This window comes from Hemitrygon akajei, chromosome 26 (genome assembly GCF_048418815.1).
Source record: "Hemitrygon akajei chromosome 26, sHemAka1.3, whole genome shotgun sequence".
NCBI lineage: Eukaryota > Metazoa > Chordata > Chondrichthyes > Myliobatiformes > Dasyatidae > Hemitrygon > Hemitrygon akajei.
In genome coordinates this window covers 33808005-33826367 of record NC_133149.1, presented here as the reverse complement: position 1 = coordinate 33826367, position 18363 = coordinate 33808005, and the positions used below count along the sequence as shown (strand labels likewise).

Genomic DNA, 18363 nt, shown 5'->3' with positions numbered 1-18363 from the left:
GGATAGCGTCTCTGGACCTGTGCAGTGGCATCTGGTTTGGCAGGGGTCTTGTCAACGATAACGTTCTCATCATGCCTCTGGACCTGTGGAGAGGCATTCGGTTTGGTAGGTGTCTTGTCTAAGATAACGTTCTCAGTCTCTGGTGTCACATCGCTGTCAGTGACATCATCACAGTGACATCATAAGTCTGGTGACTGTCATATGTCCACCTTGTTGAATGCAGTCAACTCAGGTGTGTTCTTCGGTTGAGCATCCAGTATCTGATCCACATGACGTCTCCATGTATGATCTCCAACATCCACTATGTACATCAATGATCCAGTTCTTGTAGCTATGAGCCGGGTGTCCACTTGTCTTCTCTGTAATCACGCGCTAGGACTTCCTGTCCAACCTCGAAGCTCCTTGCTGCCTCACTTGACAACTGGCTGAGCTGTTCGCTCTGCACTTCCCTCCAGAGATCTGGTTTCAGGAGGTCAATGCGAGATCTCAGATTCCTGCACATGAATTGCATTGCAGAAGTTTCATTAGTTGTCGCATCAACAGATGCCAAGTCTTTGATCTGTTTATTCCCTTCTCAAACACCTTCTGATTAGCACTATGCAGCTGCAACAGCCTCTCTTGTTGGAGCTACCATTTGGGCAGCAGTTGCCTGTTGATGTCACACTGAGAGCTTTGACTGAGTGCCAGTCTAGCTGGATTTTTCTCAACCACTCACATCCAAAATGTGCTGCCCTTCACTTTTCAAAACATAATGCCCTAACTGTTGTGTTTGGCCTCCATACGTCACATTTGCCTTCAGTTTGCCTTTGAGAGACACTTCTTCGCCTGTGCAAGTCTTTAGCTTCTTTAATGGTATCTGAGAAAACTCTCTGTTATAGTCAGCCTCTGGAATTATGAACAAAGCTGACCCTGTATCTGGCTCCATTTTCAGTTTTACACCAGACACATCTCTTGTGATCCAGAAGATTTTGTGATCTGCTTCAATTATACTATAGAGTTCTAGGCATGACAGCTCACCTTTGTTAGACTCTATGTTGTCTGATTCTGTTTTACATTTGGTAACTTTATGCATTTGCTTAGTTTTGTGTTTGAGACTTCTCACTTGGTTGTGCTTTTTGTCTGCCTTGCACACTCTCTCTCTGTGACCTTGTCTGTGACACGTTTTGCAGACTTTTTCTTTGAACCAACAGTCATTTGCATCATGGGAAGATTTGCCACATCAATAACATTTTTAGATTTTTGCACTATTCAGGAACATTTTGTGCATTTCACATTCTAACCTCCTTTTCTGTAGTTCTGCTACATCCTTTGCTGCAGTTTCTAACAATATTGCAATGGTCAATGCCTGTTCTAAGATTAGGTCTCTTTCAGATAATAGCCTCTTTTGAGTGCTTTGACTATGCATGCCACATACAAGCCTGTCCCTTAATGCATCAGAAAGTCCATCTCTAAAGTCACAGTAGTAGGCTTGCGCAGTTCTGCAATGTATTCAGAAAGGCTTTCCTCTTTTGACTGGTTCCTTTTGTAAAATCTAAATCTCTCAGCTATTACCAGCAGTTTAGGACTCAAGTGATTTTGTAAAATTCTAACAATTTCATCGAACGTCTTACTTGCTGGCTTTTCAGGGGTTATTCGATTGCGTAACAGACGGTACTTTTTGGGCACATTAAGCTAAGAAGTACAAGGGCTTTCTTTTGCTCCTCCATATTATTCGTGTTACAATACTGTTCAACCATCTTGATATATGTCTCCCAGCCTTCATTAGTGTGATCAAATTCATCAACTTTCTTGACTGAAGCCATTGCCTGTCACGGTTTCAAATGTTAATTCCCCATTTTCTCCTAATTTTCTTTGATAGCGGCACACCTGGTTTTCATCAAGACCTGCAGTATAAGAACCCTGGCTTTGCACCCACTAGTTGCCAGATCGTTGGTTTTGCCAGTGTGGTAATTAACGTTTCCCGGCCACTTAGGATTGTGTGTTCTAAGTTTTGCTTCAGGATTCCAAGTTTACTCCAGTACCGAGGTTTACCTGTGTAACTCCCTCTCTCCGTGCTAAGAAAAGTTTTGTCTGCCGCTTCCCTTTCTATGCTCCGTGTCAAGATAAGTTTTGCCTGCCTCCTGCTTTCCTGCACTCCGTTTGCCGTTCAACGCTGACGCCCACGTCTGCATCCTAACTCTACCTCCATGCCTGTGTCTGGCGTTTGGGTTCGCCCCGTTCGTTGCAACATTGCCACATTATTTTCACTTTAAATTCAGCTTGACTTTCACTGTTGCTATGCAATGTACTCACATATCTGTTAGCGTCTGTGACGGCCTTCTTGTGCCGTTTAACTCTCGCTGTTTCATCCCGTAACTGTCAGTGCAGTTGGTGATATTCTGACATTCAGGTTCGTACTCAGCGCCAATTTGTTGTGTCTGTGCACAACTACACAATAAAAGCACGCACATGGAAAATGGCTTTAACTGGTGTATTCACATTGCAACGAGAGAGAGAGAGAGAGAGCAATGTGCATGTGTAGACAACAGATCAATACGTGGTGCTAAGGGGGGGGGGGATCTTTGCTTTAAAAGAAATAGATCCATACATCACACCTGTCATAAATTTATACAGCACGTGAAAATGCTCTTCAGCCCAATTAGATCATGGCAACCTCAAACATCCATTTACACAAATCCTATGCTATTCCCATCATCTCTCTGGAATAATTGGGTTTAATGAATGAAAATAGCTGATGAGAAAGATTCTGTTACAATAAAACACAGAACAACATATATTTACAGGTGAGGTCCAACAATAACACAAAGCACATGCCACAGGTAAATAATAAGCAACTCCTCCAGAGATCCACTTTACATATTCAATTGATAAATTATACATAAGACCATAAGACATAGGAGCAGAATTAGGCCATTTAGCCCATTGAGTCTGCTCTACCATTTCATCATGACTGATCCATCTTCCCTCTCAGTCCCAATCTCCTGCCTTCTCCCCATTTCCCTTCATGCCCTGATTAATCAAAAATCTATCAAACTGTGCCTTAAATGCACCCAATGATTTGGCCTCCACAGCTGCCTATGGCAAAGAATTCCACAGATTCACCACTCTCTGGCTAAAGAAATACATGCATGAATTCCACTGTATGGATTCCACATGGACAATAAGCAGCAGTACCACATATAATATCTTTGGAAAAAGAGCAACCACATCATATACATATATTTCATAAATAGGCAGAACAGTGACATCATATCACAGTTATACAGAGTCCCAGGCAGTTCATTCTCTCTCTCACCATTCTCAGGTAGTTCATCAGACTGGTTCCATGTTGCCATATCTGTGCAGAGCCACAGGACAAGGATTTGACAGCAATTTCCTGGCTGCGGTTAAGTTCATTGACGGCGTTTACAATGACAAAGACAGCATCAAACAGGAGCGCGGAGGAGAGCTAGTTGCAGGAGACAGAAGATCACTTATAGAGAGAGTAAAAAGGAGCTTATCAAAATTCAGAAGTAAATTCAATATGAATGTGGAGAAACATTTGTTGCAAACAATCCTTTTTAAAAATTTAATAAAAAATATGCAAAGCACCATCAATCTTGTTATCATTAACTGAAAATTAAATTGCCTAAAGCTGTGATTACATCTTCATGAAATCTTCACTAGTTTATTACACAGAGTTTCTTGATAAATTCTGTTGAGGATTGAACATTCTAGATTCATCCATCACTACTAATTAGCTTCACTCAAAAACAAATTAACCATTTCAGATTTTCTGTATCACTAGAGTTGTAATTTTGAATATGGAGAACTGTATGTGTGAGAGAGAAAGGGGGGGGGGAAGACAGAGGGAGAGACAGAAAGAGAGGGGGCAGAGAGAGAGAGAAAGGGATTAGAGATAGAGAGAGGAGGGAGAGAGATAGGGGAGAGAGAGAGTGAGCAAGAGAGAGAAAGAGATAGATAGACAGAAGTGCGAGAGAGAAAAAGATAGAGACAGAGAGAGTGGGAGAGAGGTATTTTTAGTTATAAAAAGATGAAATTTAGTAATTTAAGTCAGGTACTTGAGAGGTGGAGGACTAAAATTCACTAAAAATTATGTATTGTAATATACTATTTTCAGCTATGAGGAAAGAGCAGGGAAAAGCTAATTAGACAGGAGTTTTGAAGAATCAGTCTTACTGACCTTTGGCAGGCTTCTCTCCCATCAGAAAAAATATCCAATCATCTCTACTTTTTGCTATCTGTCCCTCAGCAAATTAAGTTCCAGAGCTTTCTCTATTTCTTTATTATTGCACGCTTCCATTTTCCAGGCATTATGTGGTATCTCATAAAGTACCTTTTGGAATGTTGACTATAAATCTCACTTCCTAAAAGGAAAGTATTACCTCAGTATTGAGGGAGGATATCACAGAAAAGCTCCTCAAACAAGGCCACATGGATAGAGATTAGGAACAAAGTGGTATCATCTGGGGGATGTATTCCATACCCAACAATCAACAGGACATAGAGGAACAGACATGTGGGCAAACATACAGAGATGTAATAAAAATAGGGTCAAAGTAATCGAGGATTTCAGTTTCCTGAAAATTAACTAGGATTGCATTAGCATTTAAGGCTCAGAGAAGGTAGAACTTTTGATATTCTGGAGGGTTTTATAGTAGAGTATGTAGATAGATCAATGTGGGAAGGAGCATTTCCAGAAATGTTTCCTTAAGGGAAAATCCTTCTGACAAATCTGTTGAAATTCTTGGACGAAATAACAAGCAGGATAGACAAAGGAGAGTCAGTCGATGTTGTTTACTTAGATTTTCAGAAGGCCTCTGACAAGGTGCTTAACAAGACTAGAGCCCATGGTATTACAGAGAAGATATTAGCGTGGATAGAAGATTGGCTGATTGGCAGGAGGCAAAGAGTGGGAATAAAGGAAGCCTTTTCTGGTTGGCTGTCAGTGATTAGTGGTGCTCACAGGGATCTGTATTGGGACTGCTTCGTTTTATGTTATATGTCAATGATTTCAATGATGGAATTGATGGCTTTGTGGCTAAGTTTACAGTCGATACGAAGATAAGCCTCACTTGGAGTATTGTGAGCAGTTTTGGGTCCCTTATCTAAGAAAGGATGTGTTGACATTGGAGAGGGTTCAAAGGAGGTTCATGAAAATGATTCTGGGATTGAAAGGCTGATCATATGATGAGAGTTTTATGTTTCTGGGCCTGTACACACTGGAATTCAGAAAAGTGAGGGGGGATCTAATTGAAACCTATCGAATGTTGAAAGGCCTCAATAGAGTGGGTAGACTCAGACCAGAGGACACAGCCTCAGAATAGAGGGAGGTCCATTAAAACAGAGATGAGGAGGAATTTCTTTAGCCAGAGAGTGATGAATCTGTGGAATTCATTACCCCAGGCAGCTGTGGAGGCCAGGTCATTGGGCATATTTAAGACAGAGGTTGATAGATGCTTGATAAGTCAGGGCAGGGAGGGATATGGGGAGAAGGCAGGAGATTGGGGCTGAGAGAGAAATGGATCAGCCACAATGACCTAATTCTGCTCCTATATCTTAGTACTGGATTCTACCTTGTAGCTGGTCACGTGGAGGTAAGTGTCAGTGGGGAAGCATTTTGGAGCCAGTGGCCATAACCCCGAATATTTCAAAGTGGATATAGGAAAAGATAGGGACGGACCAGTAATAGAGGTCTTAAATTGGGGGAAGGTCAATGTAGTTGAAAGGAAACAAGATCTGGAAAAGGTAGATAGGAATCATTTACTACAAATGGTGAGATTTCAGTATCAAGTGTTCCTGTGAAGTTTAAAGTCAAGGGTAACAAGCAGAGGGAACACCAGATGTTTACGGGGCCCTGGATGAGAGTGAATAGAGATAAAAGGAAGCATATTACATGTATGGAGAGCTAACGATGGGGACAGTCTGCAACAAATATAAAATGTGTAGGAATACGGTATATAGGAAGTTAGGAAGGCAAAGAAAGGTCATGAAATAACACTTCAGACTGGATTAAAGTAAATCCAAAGGTATTTTATAAGTGTATTGAGGCCAAGACATTAATTAGCGACAGAATAAGCCATTTACGGACAACTGGGCAATCCGTATGTGAAGGCCGAAGGTGTAGAAGTCCTACATGATTAGTGTTCATCAGTATTCACAAAGGAAGCAAACGCATAACTAGAAAACTTAGTGAAGATGATATTCTAGTACAAGTTCCATAAACAAAGATACCTAAAACCAGAAACTGCTGGAAACAGGGTGCACCTGTTGAAAGAGAACAGTCAAACACCCTTCATCGGAACTGAGAAGGAAATAAAGGTTTGTGAAATGATGAGGATGGGGGAAGGGCATGCCGTTGATAGGGTAAGACCAGACTGACCATGGGGGGGTAATTGGTCAATGATGAATGGCAGCAGAGAACATTGATGAAAGAACATTGTGGGGGGGGGGGGGGGGTGCAGGGTGGCAAAATGCAGAGCTGGAGGATATGCGTGGCACATCAGGCTGGGTTTGTCCTCCACTTCCAGACAGAAAAATAGAAACAAAAACAAAAAAGTGTGTGAAAGGAAGCTAGCGAGCATAAGTTTAGGGAGGGAGTAAGAGATTTCAGGTGGATCCAAGGGTGACTTTTTTCACCCAGAGGGTGGTAAATACCTGGAATACACTGCCTGAGAGAGTGGTGGAAACAAAGCTGTGAACAGTTTTAAAATGAGTCTAGATGAGCACCTGATCAGCGTGGACCAAGTGCTGGACAATACGATTGATACGAATAGGTGCCTACAGGTTGGTGAGGAAGGAATAGCCTGCTTCCATTATAACTGTATGGCGAGACTTCATCTAACCACTCTGATTTGGAGATCAGACTCAATCCAAGGTAACGGTATCACTTTTGCACGACTTAATTACAGGATGAGTAGCTTGCTCTCTGTCTGAATCTGGCCCCAGGACTAAAACATTAACAAATGCAACCAATCAACTCTCCCACAGCCAAATCTATTGGTTCATACCACTGACAAGAAAGCTCCCCATAATAACATTTTAAAAAATACAGAATTTATTCTCTGAACTGATACTGCACACATTTTTATTAGCTGTTATTGAACTTCAGGTTCATGTATAAAAATAAAGCCTGCCAATTAATTCCAATTACTTAGATTATTTAGATTAATTTATATTAAATCAGGTACTTACTGCTACTCCAAGATAAGTCGAGTGTGCACAGTTTTCCTGCCAGGATTTGTTTAGGCTGTTAACAAAGTCACCATAGTATGGATGATCTGGGTTAGTGATGGAAAATCCCAGGATATTCACATGATCTTCATTTAGCCCCTCAAAATGGAGAAGAGGAAATTCCTGGAGTAAAAAGGGCGACAATAAACAGACTTATTTTCTAATCTCTTCTTTGGCATTATTCTTTTACTCCTCTCCTCTAGAAGCAATTCATCTTGCAGAGTTCAACCCATCAACCCATCTTTATCCATGAAACATTGCATTACAAACCATTATTTTAGGGACCTCTTATGCTTCTCCTTTCTGTCTTTTCAAAAGCATCACTGTGAAACATTTAGGAGCTTGAACCCTGGGTGACTGCAGTTCTCTCCAACACTCCAATATAAGAACACAAAATGCTGGCAGAACTCAGCAGGCCAGATAGCATCTATGGGAGGAGGTAGTGACGACGTTTCGGCCCGAAACGTCGTCACTACCTCCTCCCATAGATGCTGTCTGGCCTGCTGAGTTCTGCCAGCATTTTGTGTTTTTATTTATTTCCAGCATCTGCAGATTCACTCGTGTTGACTCCAATATAGGAATTACTGGGCAGTTTTCTGGAAAGCTGTCTGATTTCCCCTATCACCAATCCTGGACAGTGATAAGGAGAGTGAACCTACATTGTATTCTGCTAGCTTTAACCCACTGTTCACTAGACAGGGATCCTGGCTGTATTTCCCTTCCTGGTACAAAGAAGAAACACAACCACATGATTGACTGAAAATTCCAATTTCTATTTACCATAACTTATGATTTTGTTGCTGAAGAGCACTTTAATGAATTACAATCTGGATTTGGTTCTATTATTATTAACTAACTTAACATAGAAACATAGAAAACATACAGCACAATACAGGCCCTTCGGACCACAAAGTTGTGCCGAACATGTCCCTACCTTAGAAATGACTAGGCTTACCAATAGCCCTCTATTTTTCTAAGCTCCATGTACCTATCTAAAAGCCTCTTAAAATACCCTATCGTATCTGCCTCCACTACCGTTGCTGGCTGCCCATTCCACGCACTTACCACTCTCTGAGTAAAAAACTTACCCGACATCTCCTCTGTACCTACTCCCCAGCACCTTAAACTTGTGTCCTCTTGTGGCAACCATTTCAGCCCTGGGAAAAAAAACCTCTGACTATCCACACGATCAATTCCTCTCATCATCTTATACACCTCTATCAGGTCACCTCTCATCCTCCGTCGCTCCAAGGAGAAAAGGCCGAGTTCACTCAACCTATTCTCATAAGGCATGCTCTATATTAACACTATATTCTGCCATCATATTTGACCTACCAAAATGAACCACTTCACACTTATCTGGGTTGAACTCCATCTGCCACTTCTGAGCCCAGTTTTTCATCCAATCAATGTCCCGCTGTAACCTCTGACAGCTCTCCACACTATCCACAACACCTCCAACCTTCGTGTCATCAGCAAATTTACTAACCCATCCCTCCACTTCCTCATCCAGGTCATTTATAAAAATCACAAAGAGTAAGGGTCCCAGAACAGATTCCTGAGGCACACCACTGGTGACCAACCTACTTGCAGAATATGACCCGTCTACAACCATTCTTTGTCTTCTGTGGACAAGCCAGTTCTGGATCCACAAAGCGATGTCCCCTTGGATCCCATGTCTTTTTCTCAATAAGCTTTGCATGGGGTACCTTATCAAATGCCTTGCTAAAATCTATACACACTACATCTGTTGCTCTACCTTCATCAATGTGTTTAGTCACATCCTCAAAAAATTCAATCAGGCTCGTAAGGCAGGAACTGCCCTTGACAAAGCCATGCTGACTATTCCGAATCATATTATACCTCTCCAAACGTTTATAAATCCTGCCTCTCAGGATCTTCTTCATCAACTTACCAACCACTGCAGTAAGACTCACTGGTCTATAGCTTACTGGGCTATCTCTACTCTCTTTCTTGAATAAAGGAACAACATCCACAACCCTCTAATCCTCCGGAACCTCTTCCATCCCCATTGATGATGCGAAGATCATCTCCAGAGGCTCAGCAATCTCTTCCCTCACCTCCCACAGTATCCTGGGGTACATCTCATCCGGTCCCGGCGACTTATCCAACTTGATGCTTTCCAAAATATCCAGCACATCCTCTTTCTTAATATCTACATGCTCAAGCTTTTCAGTCTGCTGCAAGTCATCCCTATAATCACCAAGATCCTTTTACATACTGAATACTTAAGTATTAAGTACCTCTGCTATTTCCTCTGGTTCCATACACACTTCCCTACTGTCACACTTGATAGGCCCTATTCTTTCACATCTTATCCTCTTGCTCTTCACATACTTGTAGAATGCCTTGGTGTTTTCCTTAATCCTGCTCACCAAGGCCTTCCCATGGCCCCTTCTGGCTCTCCTAATTTCCTTCTTAAGCTCCTTCCTGTTAGCCCTATAATCTTCTAGATCTCTAACACTACCTAGCTCTCTGAACCATTTGTAAGCTTTTCTTTTCTTCTTGACTAGACTTATTACAGCTTTGGTACACCACAGTTCCTGTACCTTACCATAACTTCCCTGTCTCATTGGAACGTACCTGTGCAGAACTCCACTCAAATATCCCCTGAACATTTGCCACATTTCTTCTGTACTTTTCCCTGAGAACATCTGCTTCCAAATTCCTGCCTGATAGCCTCATAACTCCCCTTACTCCAATTAAACACTTTTCTAACTTATCTGTTCCTATCTCTCTCCAATGCTATTGTAAAGGAGATAGAATTATGATCACTATCTCCAAAATGCTCTCCCACTGAGAGATCTGACACCTGACCAGGTTCATTTACCAATACCAAATCAAGTACAGCCTCTCCTCTTGTAGGCTTATCTACATATTGTGTCAAGAAACCTTCCTGAACACACCTAACAAACTCCACCCCATCTAAACCCCTTGCTCTAGGGAAATGCTAATCGATATTTAGGAAATTAAAATCTCCCATCACGACAACTCTGTTATTATTACACCTTTCCAGGATCTGTTTCCCTATCTGCTCCTCGATATCCCTATTACTCTTGGGCGCTCTATAAAAACACCCAGTAAAGTTATTGCCCCCTTCCTGTTCCTAACCTCCACCCACAGAGACTCCATAGACAATCCCTCCATGGCGTCCACTTTTTCTGCAGGCGTGACACTATCTCTGATCAACAGTGCCATGCCCCCACCTCTTTTACCTCCCTCCCTGTCCTTTCTGAAACATCTAAAACCTGGCACTCTAAGTAACCATTCCTGTCCCTTAGCCATCCAAGTCTCTGTAATGTCCACCACATCATATCTCCAAGTACTGACCCACGCTCTAAAGCTCATCCACTTTGTTCACAATACTCCTTGCATTAAAATAGACACATCTCAAACCTTTGGTCTGAGTGCGTCCCTTCTCTATCACCTGCCTATCCTCCCTTTTACGCTGTCTACAAGCTTTCTCTATTTGTGAGCCAACCTCCTCTTCCCCGGTCTCTTCAGTTCCTACCCTCCAACAATTCTAGTTTAAACTCTCCCTAGTAGCCTTAGCAAACCTCCCCACCAGGATATTGGTCCCCCTGGGATTCAAGTGCAACCCATCTTTTTTGTACACCTGCCCCAAAAGAGGTCCCAATGCTCCAGAAATCTGAATCCCTGGCCCCTGCTCCAATCCCTCAGCCACACATTTAATCTCCACCTTATTCTATTCTTATTCTCACTGTCGCGTGGCACAGGCAGTAATCCTGAGATTACTACCCTTCTGGTCCTGCTTCTCAACTTCCTTCCTAACTCCCTGTAGTCTTTTGTCAGGACCTCTTCCCTTTTCCTACCTATGTCATTGGTACCAATATGTACCACAACCTCTGGCTGTTTTCCCTCCCACTGCAGGATATCTTGGACGTGATCTGAAACATCCCGGACCCTGGCACCTGGGAGGCAAACTACCATCTGAGTTTCTTCCCTGCATCCACAGAATCGCCTGTCTGACCCCCTAACTATAGAGTCCCCTAACACTACTGAGTTCTTCTTCCCTTCCCTACCCTTCTGAGTCACAGGGCTGGACTCTGTGCCAGAGGCACAGCCACTGTCGCTTCCCCCAGGTAGGCTGTCCCCCCAACAGTACTCATACAGGAGTACTTATTGTCAAGGGTACAGACACAGGGGTACTCTCCAGTACCTGACTCTTCCCCTTGGATAACTCCTTTCTATCATCTCCTCACTCTCCCTGACCAGGCGAAGGTCATCGAGCTGCACCTCCAGTTCCCTAACTCGGCCCCTCAGGAGCTGCAGCTCGACACACCAGGTGCAGATATGAACGTCCGGGAGTCTGGGCAACTCCAGGACCTCCCACATCTGACACCGAGCACAGATAACTGGCCTCACGCACATATTTCCTTTCCGCAATTAACACAGGTAAACCTACCTCGCCTCATCCCGTTACCACCTAAGCCCATTGAGCCAAAGCCCTCTCACTCTGCCACCCTGTCACTCCACTGCCCGCTGGATATGGCGGTCTTCTTTTTAAACTTTTCCCGCTCTACTGGCTGACGTCACACTCCTGCACAGTCTTGCCTCTCTTTTACCCCGAGTAGTAAAACTGCCTTCACTCCGGAAATCCTTAGCCATTTACCCGCAGCCTTCTTGCTCCGAATCAACTGATTAGTTTTTATATCTGCAATGTTAATCAACTGTTCAAATTGGAAACTAATAACAAACCGAAAGCTCTTTTTCATGCACTATTTCAAGAGCAGGAGAAAAATCTTGTTTGGAAGATCTTGTAACTCAGCCAGTGTTGTTTTCTTGCCAATTTCTCTTCTCTCTATATGGCATCTCATCCTGACATCACACAGCACTACATCACAACCCTTCAACAATTATAGAACAATGGCTTCGAAATAGTGTCTTAGAGCACAATGTTCCCATGTACTGTGCAACAAAATCTCTTCAGGAAACCAACTCGAAAGTGTGATCGATTATTAACACAGGACATTCACAGCGGAGCTGGGCAGAGAAGTGGCAGATAGAATTCGATCTGGAGAAGTGTGAAGTGATTTACTTTGGAGGCTAAACTTGAAGGCAGAGTGCAGGGTTAATAGCAGGATACTTAACAGTGCGGAGGAACAGAGAGATCTTGGGGTTCACGTCCATAGATCTCTGAAAGTTGTAGCACAAGTTGATTGGGTGGTTAAGGTGTATGGTGTGTTGGCTTTCATTAGTCGGGGCATTGAGGTCAAGAGCCACAAGGTAATGTCCACATTGGAGTATCAATTTCATTTCTGGTTGCCTCATTATAGGAAGGACGTGAAATCCTTTGAGAGGGTGCAGAGGAGATTTACCTGGATTATAAAGAATGACTCATGAGAATAGGTTGAGCAAACTAGGGTGTTTCTTTTTGCGGAGAAATAGGATAAACGGTGATTTTATAGAGGTGTACAAGATGATAAGAGGCATAGACAGATTGCACAGCTGGAGACTTTTTTCCAGGGTGAAAATGGCTAATACACGGGGGCATAACTTTAAGGGAATTGGGAGGAAGGTATAGGGGAGATGTCAGAGGTAGGTTTTTACACAGAGGTTGGTGGGTGCGTGGGACGCACTGCCAGGGGTGGTGGTAGAGGCAGATACAGTAGGGACATTTAGGAGACACATGGATGAATGAAAATTGGAGGACTATGTGAGAGGGAAGGGTGAGATCGATAAAGAAGTAGATTAAAGTTCATCACAACATTGTGGGCTGAAGGGCCTGTACTGTTATGTGTGTTGTGCAACGTCTGTGATTTTTCCCTCTTCCAAGCTTACGCGGTTGAGACACACAAGGATGAGCAACAGCATCCAACAGCATGTAACGCAGGTATGGAGCCACATCTGCAAATTTTACTGGTGTGTGTGTGTGTGTGTTGTGTGTGTTCAGGGTAGTATGTTCCACTGCATGTAATCGTCAAGGGACCTGGTGGGAAGTATTTGTTGCTTCAACACACATCACACTTAATAAACCGTTCCTGGTAGAGAATTTTGATGGGCAGTACCTTCCAGTTCAGTGTACATTACTCTGCATAATAAGTGACAGTTACTATGCTGACTGAAGATTTGATTTTTTTTTCAAATCATAAACTATGATTTAGTTGCAAAAGAGCACTTCAATATATTCTAATATAGACTTGATTCTATTATCTGCCTTCTTGTTCAGGGAGATTCTGTACTCCCAGAGAAGTGTGTGAAATTTACATGCATTACCAATACCCATATTATTACTTTAGTGATTGGGGAAATGGCACAAAGACAGATATAAACATCTTTTACCAGGGCTCGATTCAAACACATCAACATTGATATAATCTTGAATCTTACATAGAACTAAGCCATCTCTACTTTCTCCGGTGCATTTACAGAACCTGTTCCTGATTTTAACAATAAGATATGTTGTTGTCTTCAGAGACTGAGCAAAGGTTGAGCGAGCTAAGGCTTTTCTCTTTGAAGAGAAGGATGAGAGGTGACTTGATCGAGGTGTATAAGATTAGAAAAAAGCATAGACAGAGTGAACAGGCAGTGCCTTTATCCCAATTCAGCAATGGCTAACAGCAGGGAACATCCTTTTAAGTTGAGGGGAGGAAACTTTAGTGAAGATGTCAGAGGTAGAATTTTTTTTTGCATAGAGAATAGTAAGTGTGTGGAATTCACTGCCAGGGGAGGTGGTAGAGGGAGATCCATTAGAGACATTTAAGAAACTCTTAGATAGGCACATGAATGAAAGAAAAATGGATGGTTATGGGTATGTAGGAAGGAAGGGTTAGATCGATCGTGGAGTAGGTTTAAAGGTTGGCACAACATCATGGGCCAAACGGCCCTTACTGTGCATCACTGTTCTATTTTCTATGTACTGGAACAAAGTGTTTCAGAATTTCTTTTTCTTGTGCGCCTTCTCCATCATTCCATCTCACCAAAATTGCTCCTGCCATCACCCGCTAGCAATCAACCTTCCACCCTCACCAACCTCCGACCCATTTCTGGGTGTTTGAGCCACACTCCAGTGATGTGTGGACACCTTGAGGGGTTTTCTTTGTTCTTCATAAAGAACACATCTTCCACTCCCTTGTTAATAACTCCTTGAAGACCTTCTGAAGGGATCATCGTTTGAGACTTTTGCTTAGCTTCTATATTTTAAGAGGCGGTCCAAAAGAACTGTTCATGCCATTACTTCAAGATCTTTTAAACAGCTGAAGCATAATTCTTGGCCCGATGCTGCCTGACATTATCTAAGATCAGCAGATACCAATGTTGGAAACTCATAAGATGCTATGAGTGGTAGCGGTTTAACTGGAAAAGGAGCAGATCCAATCCCTCTCCAGCAGTATTCAAAACACTTCTCCATTAAAGAAAGAAAAAACTCTACTAGGCAGATAATTGTAACCATTGGTTGCTTGACATTACATTACCAGAGATGTGAAGATGTAGTTATAGTAGGCAGATGTCATTCCTAACTCCACAGCCTGAAAAACAAGTAGAAAAATACAAGTTACAGCATCCATTCACACAGGTTTTAGAATGCACTATGTTCTTTAAATTTGAGAATTCAAGAAAGGAGCATTTAATCTCACTTTATCATTCTGTTCGCCAAACTAAGCATTTAACTGCACCTAAATGTCATATACGGTAGATTATTTTAAACATTTATCACCTTCTCAGTCAAATAAAATTGTAAGACCTGTTATAAATTCACTCATTTTTCACTGTTTAAATGTTGCCCTTTACCGCTGGCATTTGTCTAGAAGAGACAAATGTAATTTGCTGACATTCTTTCAGAACTTTGCCACAAGATGTCTGTAAAGTGACCGGAAATGTTAATTTAAAGTAATGATTAACTTGACAACTTTTATCCTGTAGCCTATCAGTCATTCCTTCTGTTCTTTTTTTTTAACCCCATTGAGAACATCTTCAAAAGGCGATGCCTCAAGAAGGGGGCATCCATCATGAAGGTCCCTCACCATCCAGAACACGCCCTCTTCTCATTACTACCATAAGTGAGGAGGTACAGGAGTCTGTAGACGCACACTCAACATTTTAAGAACAGCCTCTGCCCCCTCTATCATCAGTTCTCTGAATGGCCCATGAACACTACCTCACCATTTTGTTCTCTTTTTGAACTACTTATATTTTTTATATATTCTTGTCGTAAATTATAGTAATTTTTATGTACTGCTGCCACAAAACAACAAATTTCATGACATATGTCAGTGATAATAAACCCAATTCTGATTCTACATAATAAATCACATTTGTTTTCTTACTCTCATCAAGACAAAAGATCATTGATGGTGAAGTGTTAACTTTTCCCCCCTCCATAGATGCTGCCTGACTTGCTGAGTATTTCCAGCATTTTCTGTTTGCGTTCTGTAAAGGGAGGCTTATGTTATGTCATAATTTTCTTCTGACGGAAACCAGGTGGGCAAGGTTAGAATGGATTAACTAACCCTTCTTGTACTTCTTAACCCTATTTAATTTTCAGATATTGTTGGCAGTTCTATAAGTTTATGAGCCTGTGTTTTCAGTTTGCCATTTTAATCTTTTTCTGCCTTCTTTTTATCTCTTTTTTTCTGAGGAAGAGCATGAGGGAGGGAAGTGACTGAGGGCAAACTCAGTTTCACGAGAGGCTGACTGGCATGGAAGGCTTCCACAATGCATGGATAACTATAGATAAGGGCCTCTGAAAGTGAATCACCAAGCTCGCAAGAACATATGCTCCTTCCACAGAGGAACCAAGGACCATAGTAGATTTGATTTAAACTTAGTATCTTTTGGCACTGGAGTCCATTGTGCCTGTGTCAGCTCTTTAGAAAAGCTATCTCATTTAATCCCACTGAAGTTTTCTCCCCTTATTCTGGAAATTAGTTTCCCTTAAACATACTTCTAGTTGTGTTTTTAAAGTCTTCATAACAACTGGATTTTATCTCCATTTTGGTTTTGCATCCTGGATTTTAACATGTATGAAAATAATTTTCAAAGATTTCACTGATTTTAAGACTATAATATAATTTTCAAAAGAAACAATTTTTACATAGCCCATGAGTTTTTGAAAAACTGTTAGGTCTCAATCAGCTTGAAGAAGACATTTATTGCAGCAGTTCTTTTCTGTACTAGAATTTACACCCAGCACATTGGTATATCTGGCCTTATTATGAATTCCTATTGGACCACATGTTGGGATGCAAGACTACAGGCATTCCCTGAGTTACAAACATCTGTAAATCGATGTGCCCATACGTCAGAAAATACACAAAAAAGTAACCATAGCTTCACAGCATTGTAATGAGGGCCAATTAATATGAACATACTGTATAAAGTATTTATTGTCCTTCCCTGCCTACTTACAATGGCACAGAATCAGGATGTCCCATGGACAATGACTGGTTTCGATGGATGTGAAATATTAGTGGCTGTTAGATTGCTTAATATAGTATCCGAAGAAGTGATCGCTAGTCAATTTCCAAAGCAACTCCCTTAAGTGGCTTCTCACAGTGAAACAAGCAGCCCATGTTATTATGAAACAATGCTGTCTCATTGCTACAGGGAGGTTACATGTAGTTTTTTTTTTAAAAAAAGGCTGGTTCTTTCTTGAATTTAATAATACTTATGGGATTTCACTTGTATGTATGGGGTGTCTGTAAGTTGGCTTTGGCTTTCATAAGCAAGAAAGGATCATATCTGGGTTGCAACTCTAAGAGGCACAACTGTCAGTCACATGGTGTGATACTGGACACACATGTCGGACAAATTGCACATTGGCACCAGCAGCCATCTCAGGTCCCATGGAAGTAGGTCCCTAACCTCAAGGGATTTAATAACAATATTATATCATGCTCTAGATGCTAAGCTTACTTGGTGATCCAGTAAGATTTTTAAAAACATGAATCAGGATGCTTTATTTTGATTATCCAGTGTCAGATCACACATTCCCAGGTTTTGTGAATCAAGTTTGTGTTTGAGAGAACATCATGAATTTCAAGCTAGTTGCCTAGAACTCTAACCCTACACTACTCTTGCCTGCTAGTCAAAAGGACCTGCACGGTTCAAACTTGCTCTGTGTGAGGGAGAACATCCCGGTATCTCTCTTAATACAGCAATGTACAGGTACATCTAAACTTTTGTACTTCCACTTGATTTACAATGTTTATTCCAATGTATTAGTCTTAATAAATTATTGCTATGCCACTTATTACTCCATTTCCCAATATAATACCATGTGGACTGATGGCATGATTTAGAGTTCAGTGTTAAGCTGCATATTTTTTAGCCAATTATTTCAAAACAAGTAACCCTCCCCACATCCATTCCAATCTCAGCTTTCACTGGGAGAACCTATTATCCTTATTTTTTATGTCATTTCCATCTTTATTTTTCCCCAAATTTCCTTTTTTCTATTTGCATGACATCCAAGCCAAATAAAACGCAGTCAGCTGCATTTTGTGCGATATTAAATGCCACCCACTAACATTCAGTGCTAATAGAGTTTGAATCTGTGCTGCCAGTTGCCAGCATAACCAGATTCTATACTGCTCCTGTGACCTACTTTGAATTCAAAGAATGAGACATCATAGAGGCAGATCTCTCAAGCTTCTTCCTACTGCGGCAGCTCTTTGAAAAGTGTTCGCCAGTGTCCCACTTGTCCCATCTTTCTTCAAACGTTGCAAGTTTTACCTTTTAAAAGTATCTGTCCAAATTCCCTTCTTAAAGTTGTCGTTGGACCTGCTTCCACCCTCTGCAATAACTGAAACTGTACCCAGACTGAATGGAAGTAGTACTGGTTCACGGAGACCAATTATTGCAGCCACAGGAAATAACTGTAGTCCTTCAGGACAGCGCTCTATTCCAAATAGTGGCAGCTGCTTCACCAATGACCTTCATCCCATCTGGTCAAAAGTGGGGAATACACTGATGACTGCACAATGTTTAATTTATTTGCAGCTGCACCAGTCTAAGTCCATGGACAGCAAGACGTCAGGCATGGATAGCTAAATGGCAAGTAATAATCAAACCACATGTTTCAGGAGATGATTAACTCCAGTAAGGGAGTATCTAATCATTTCCAGTTAACATTCATAGCAGAACAAT

The 18363-nt window shown here is 41.7% G+C and overlaps 1 protein-coding gene across 2 annotated transcripts in view; it reads right to left on the bottom strand.

Moving 5' to 3' along the window:
• Positions 1 to 18363, bottom strand: part of grik4 (glutamate receptor, ionotropic, kainate 4) — a 125202-nt gene that overhangs the window by 61313 nt on the left and 45526 nt on the right. For both annotated transcript variants that reach the window (XM_073029805.1, XM_073029806.1), the window contains 3 exons: positions 14691 to 14744; positions 7195 to 7356; positions 3296 to 3448 (listed from right to left, as the gene is read on the bottom strand). In XM_073029805.1, coding sequence (XP_072885906.1) covers positions 3296 to 3448; positions 7195 to 7356; positions 14691 to 14744 — 369 coding nt within the window. The remainder of the gene's footprint in view (positions 1 to 3295; positions 3449 to 7194; positions 7357 to 14690; positions 14745 to 18363) is intronic.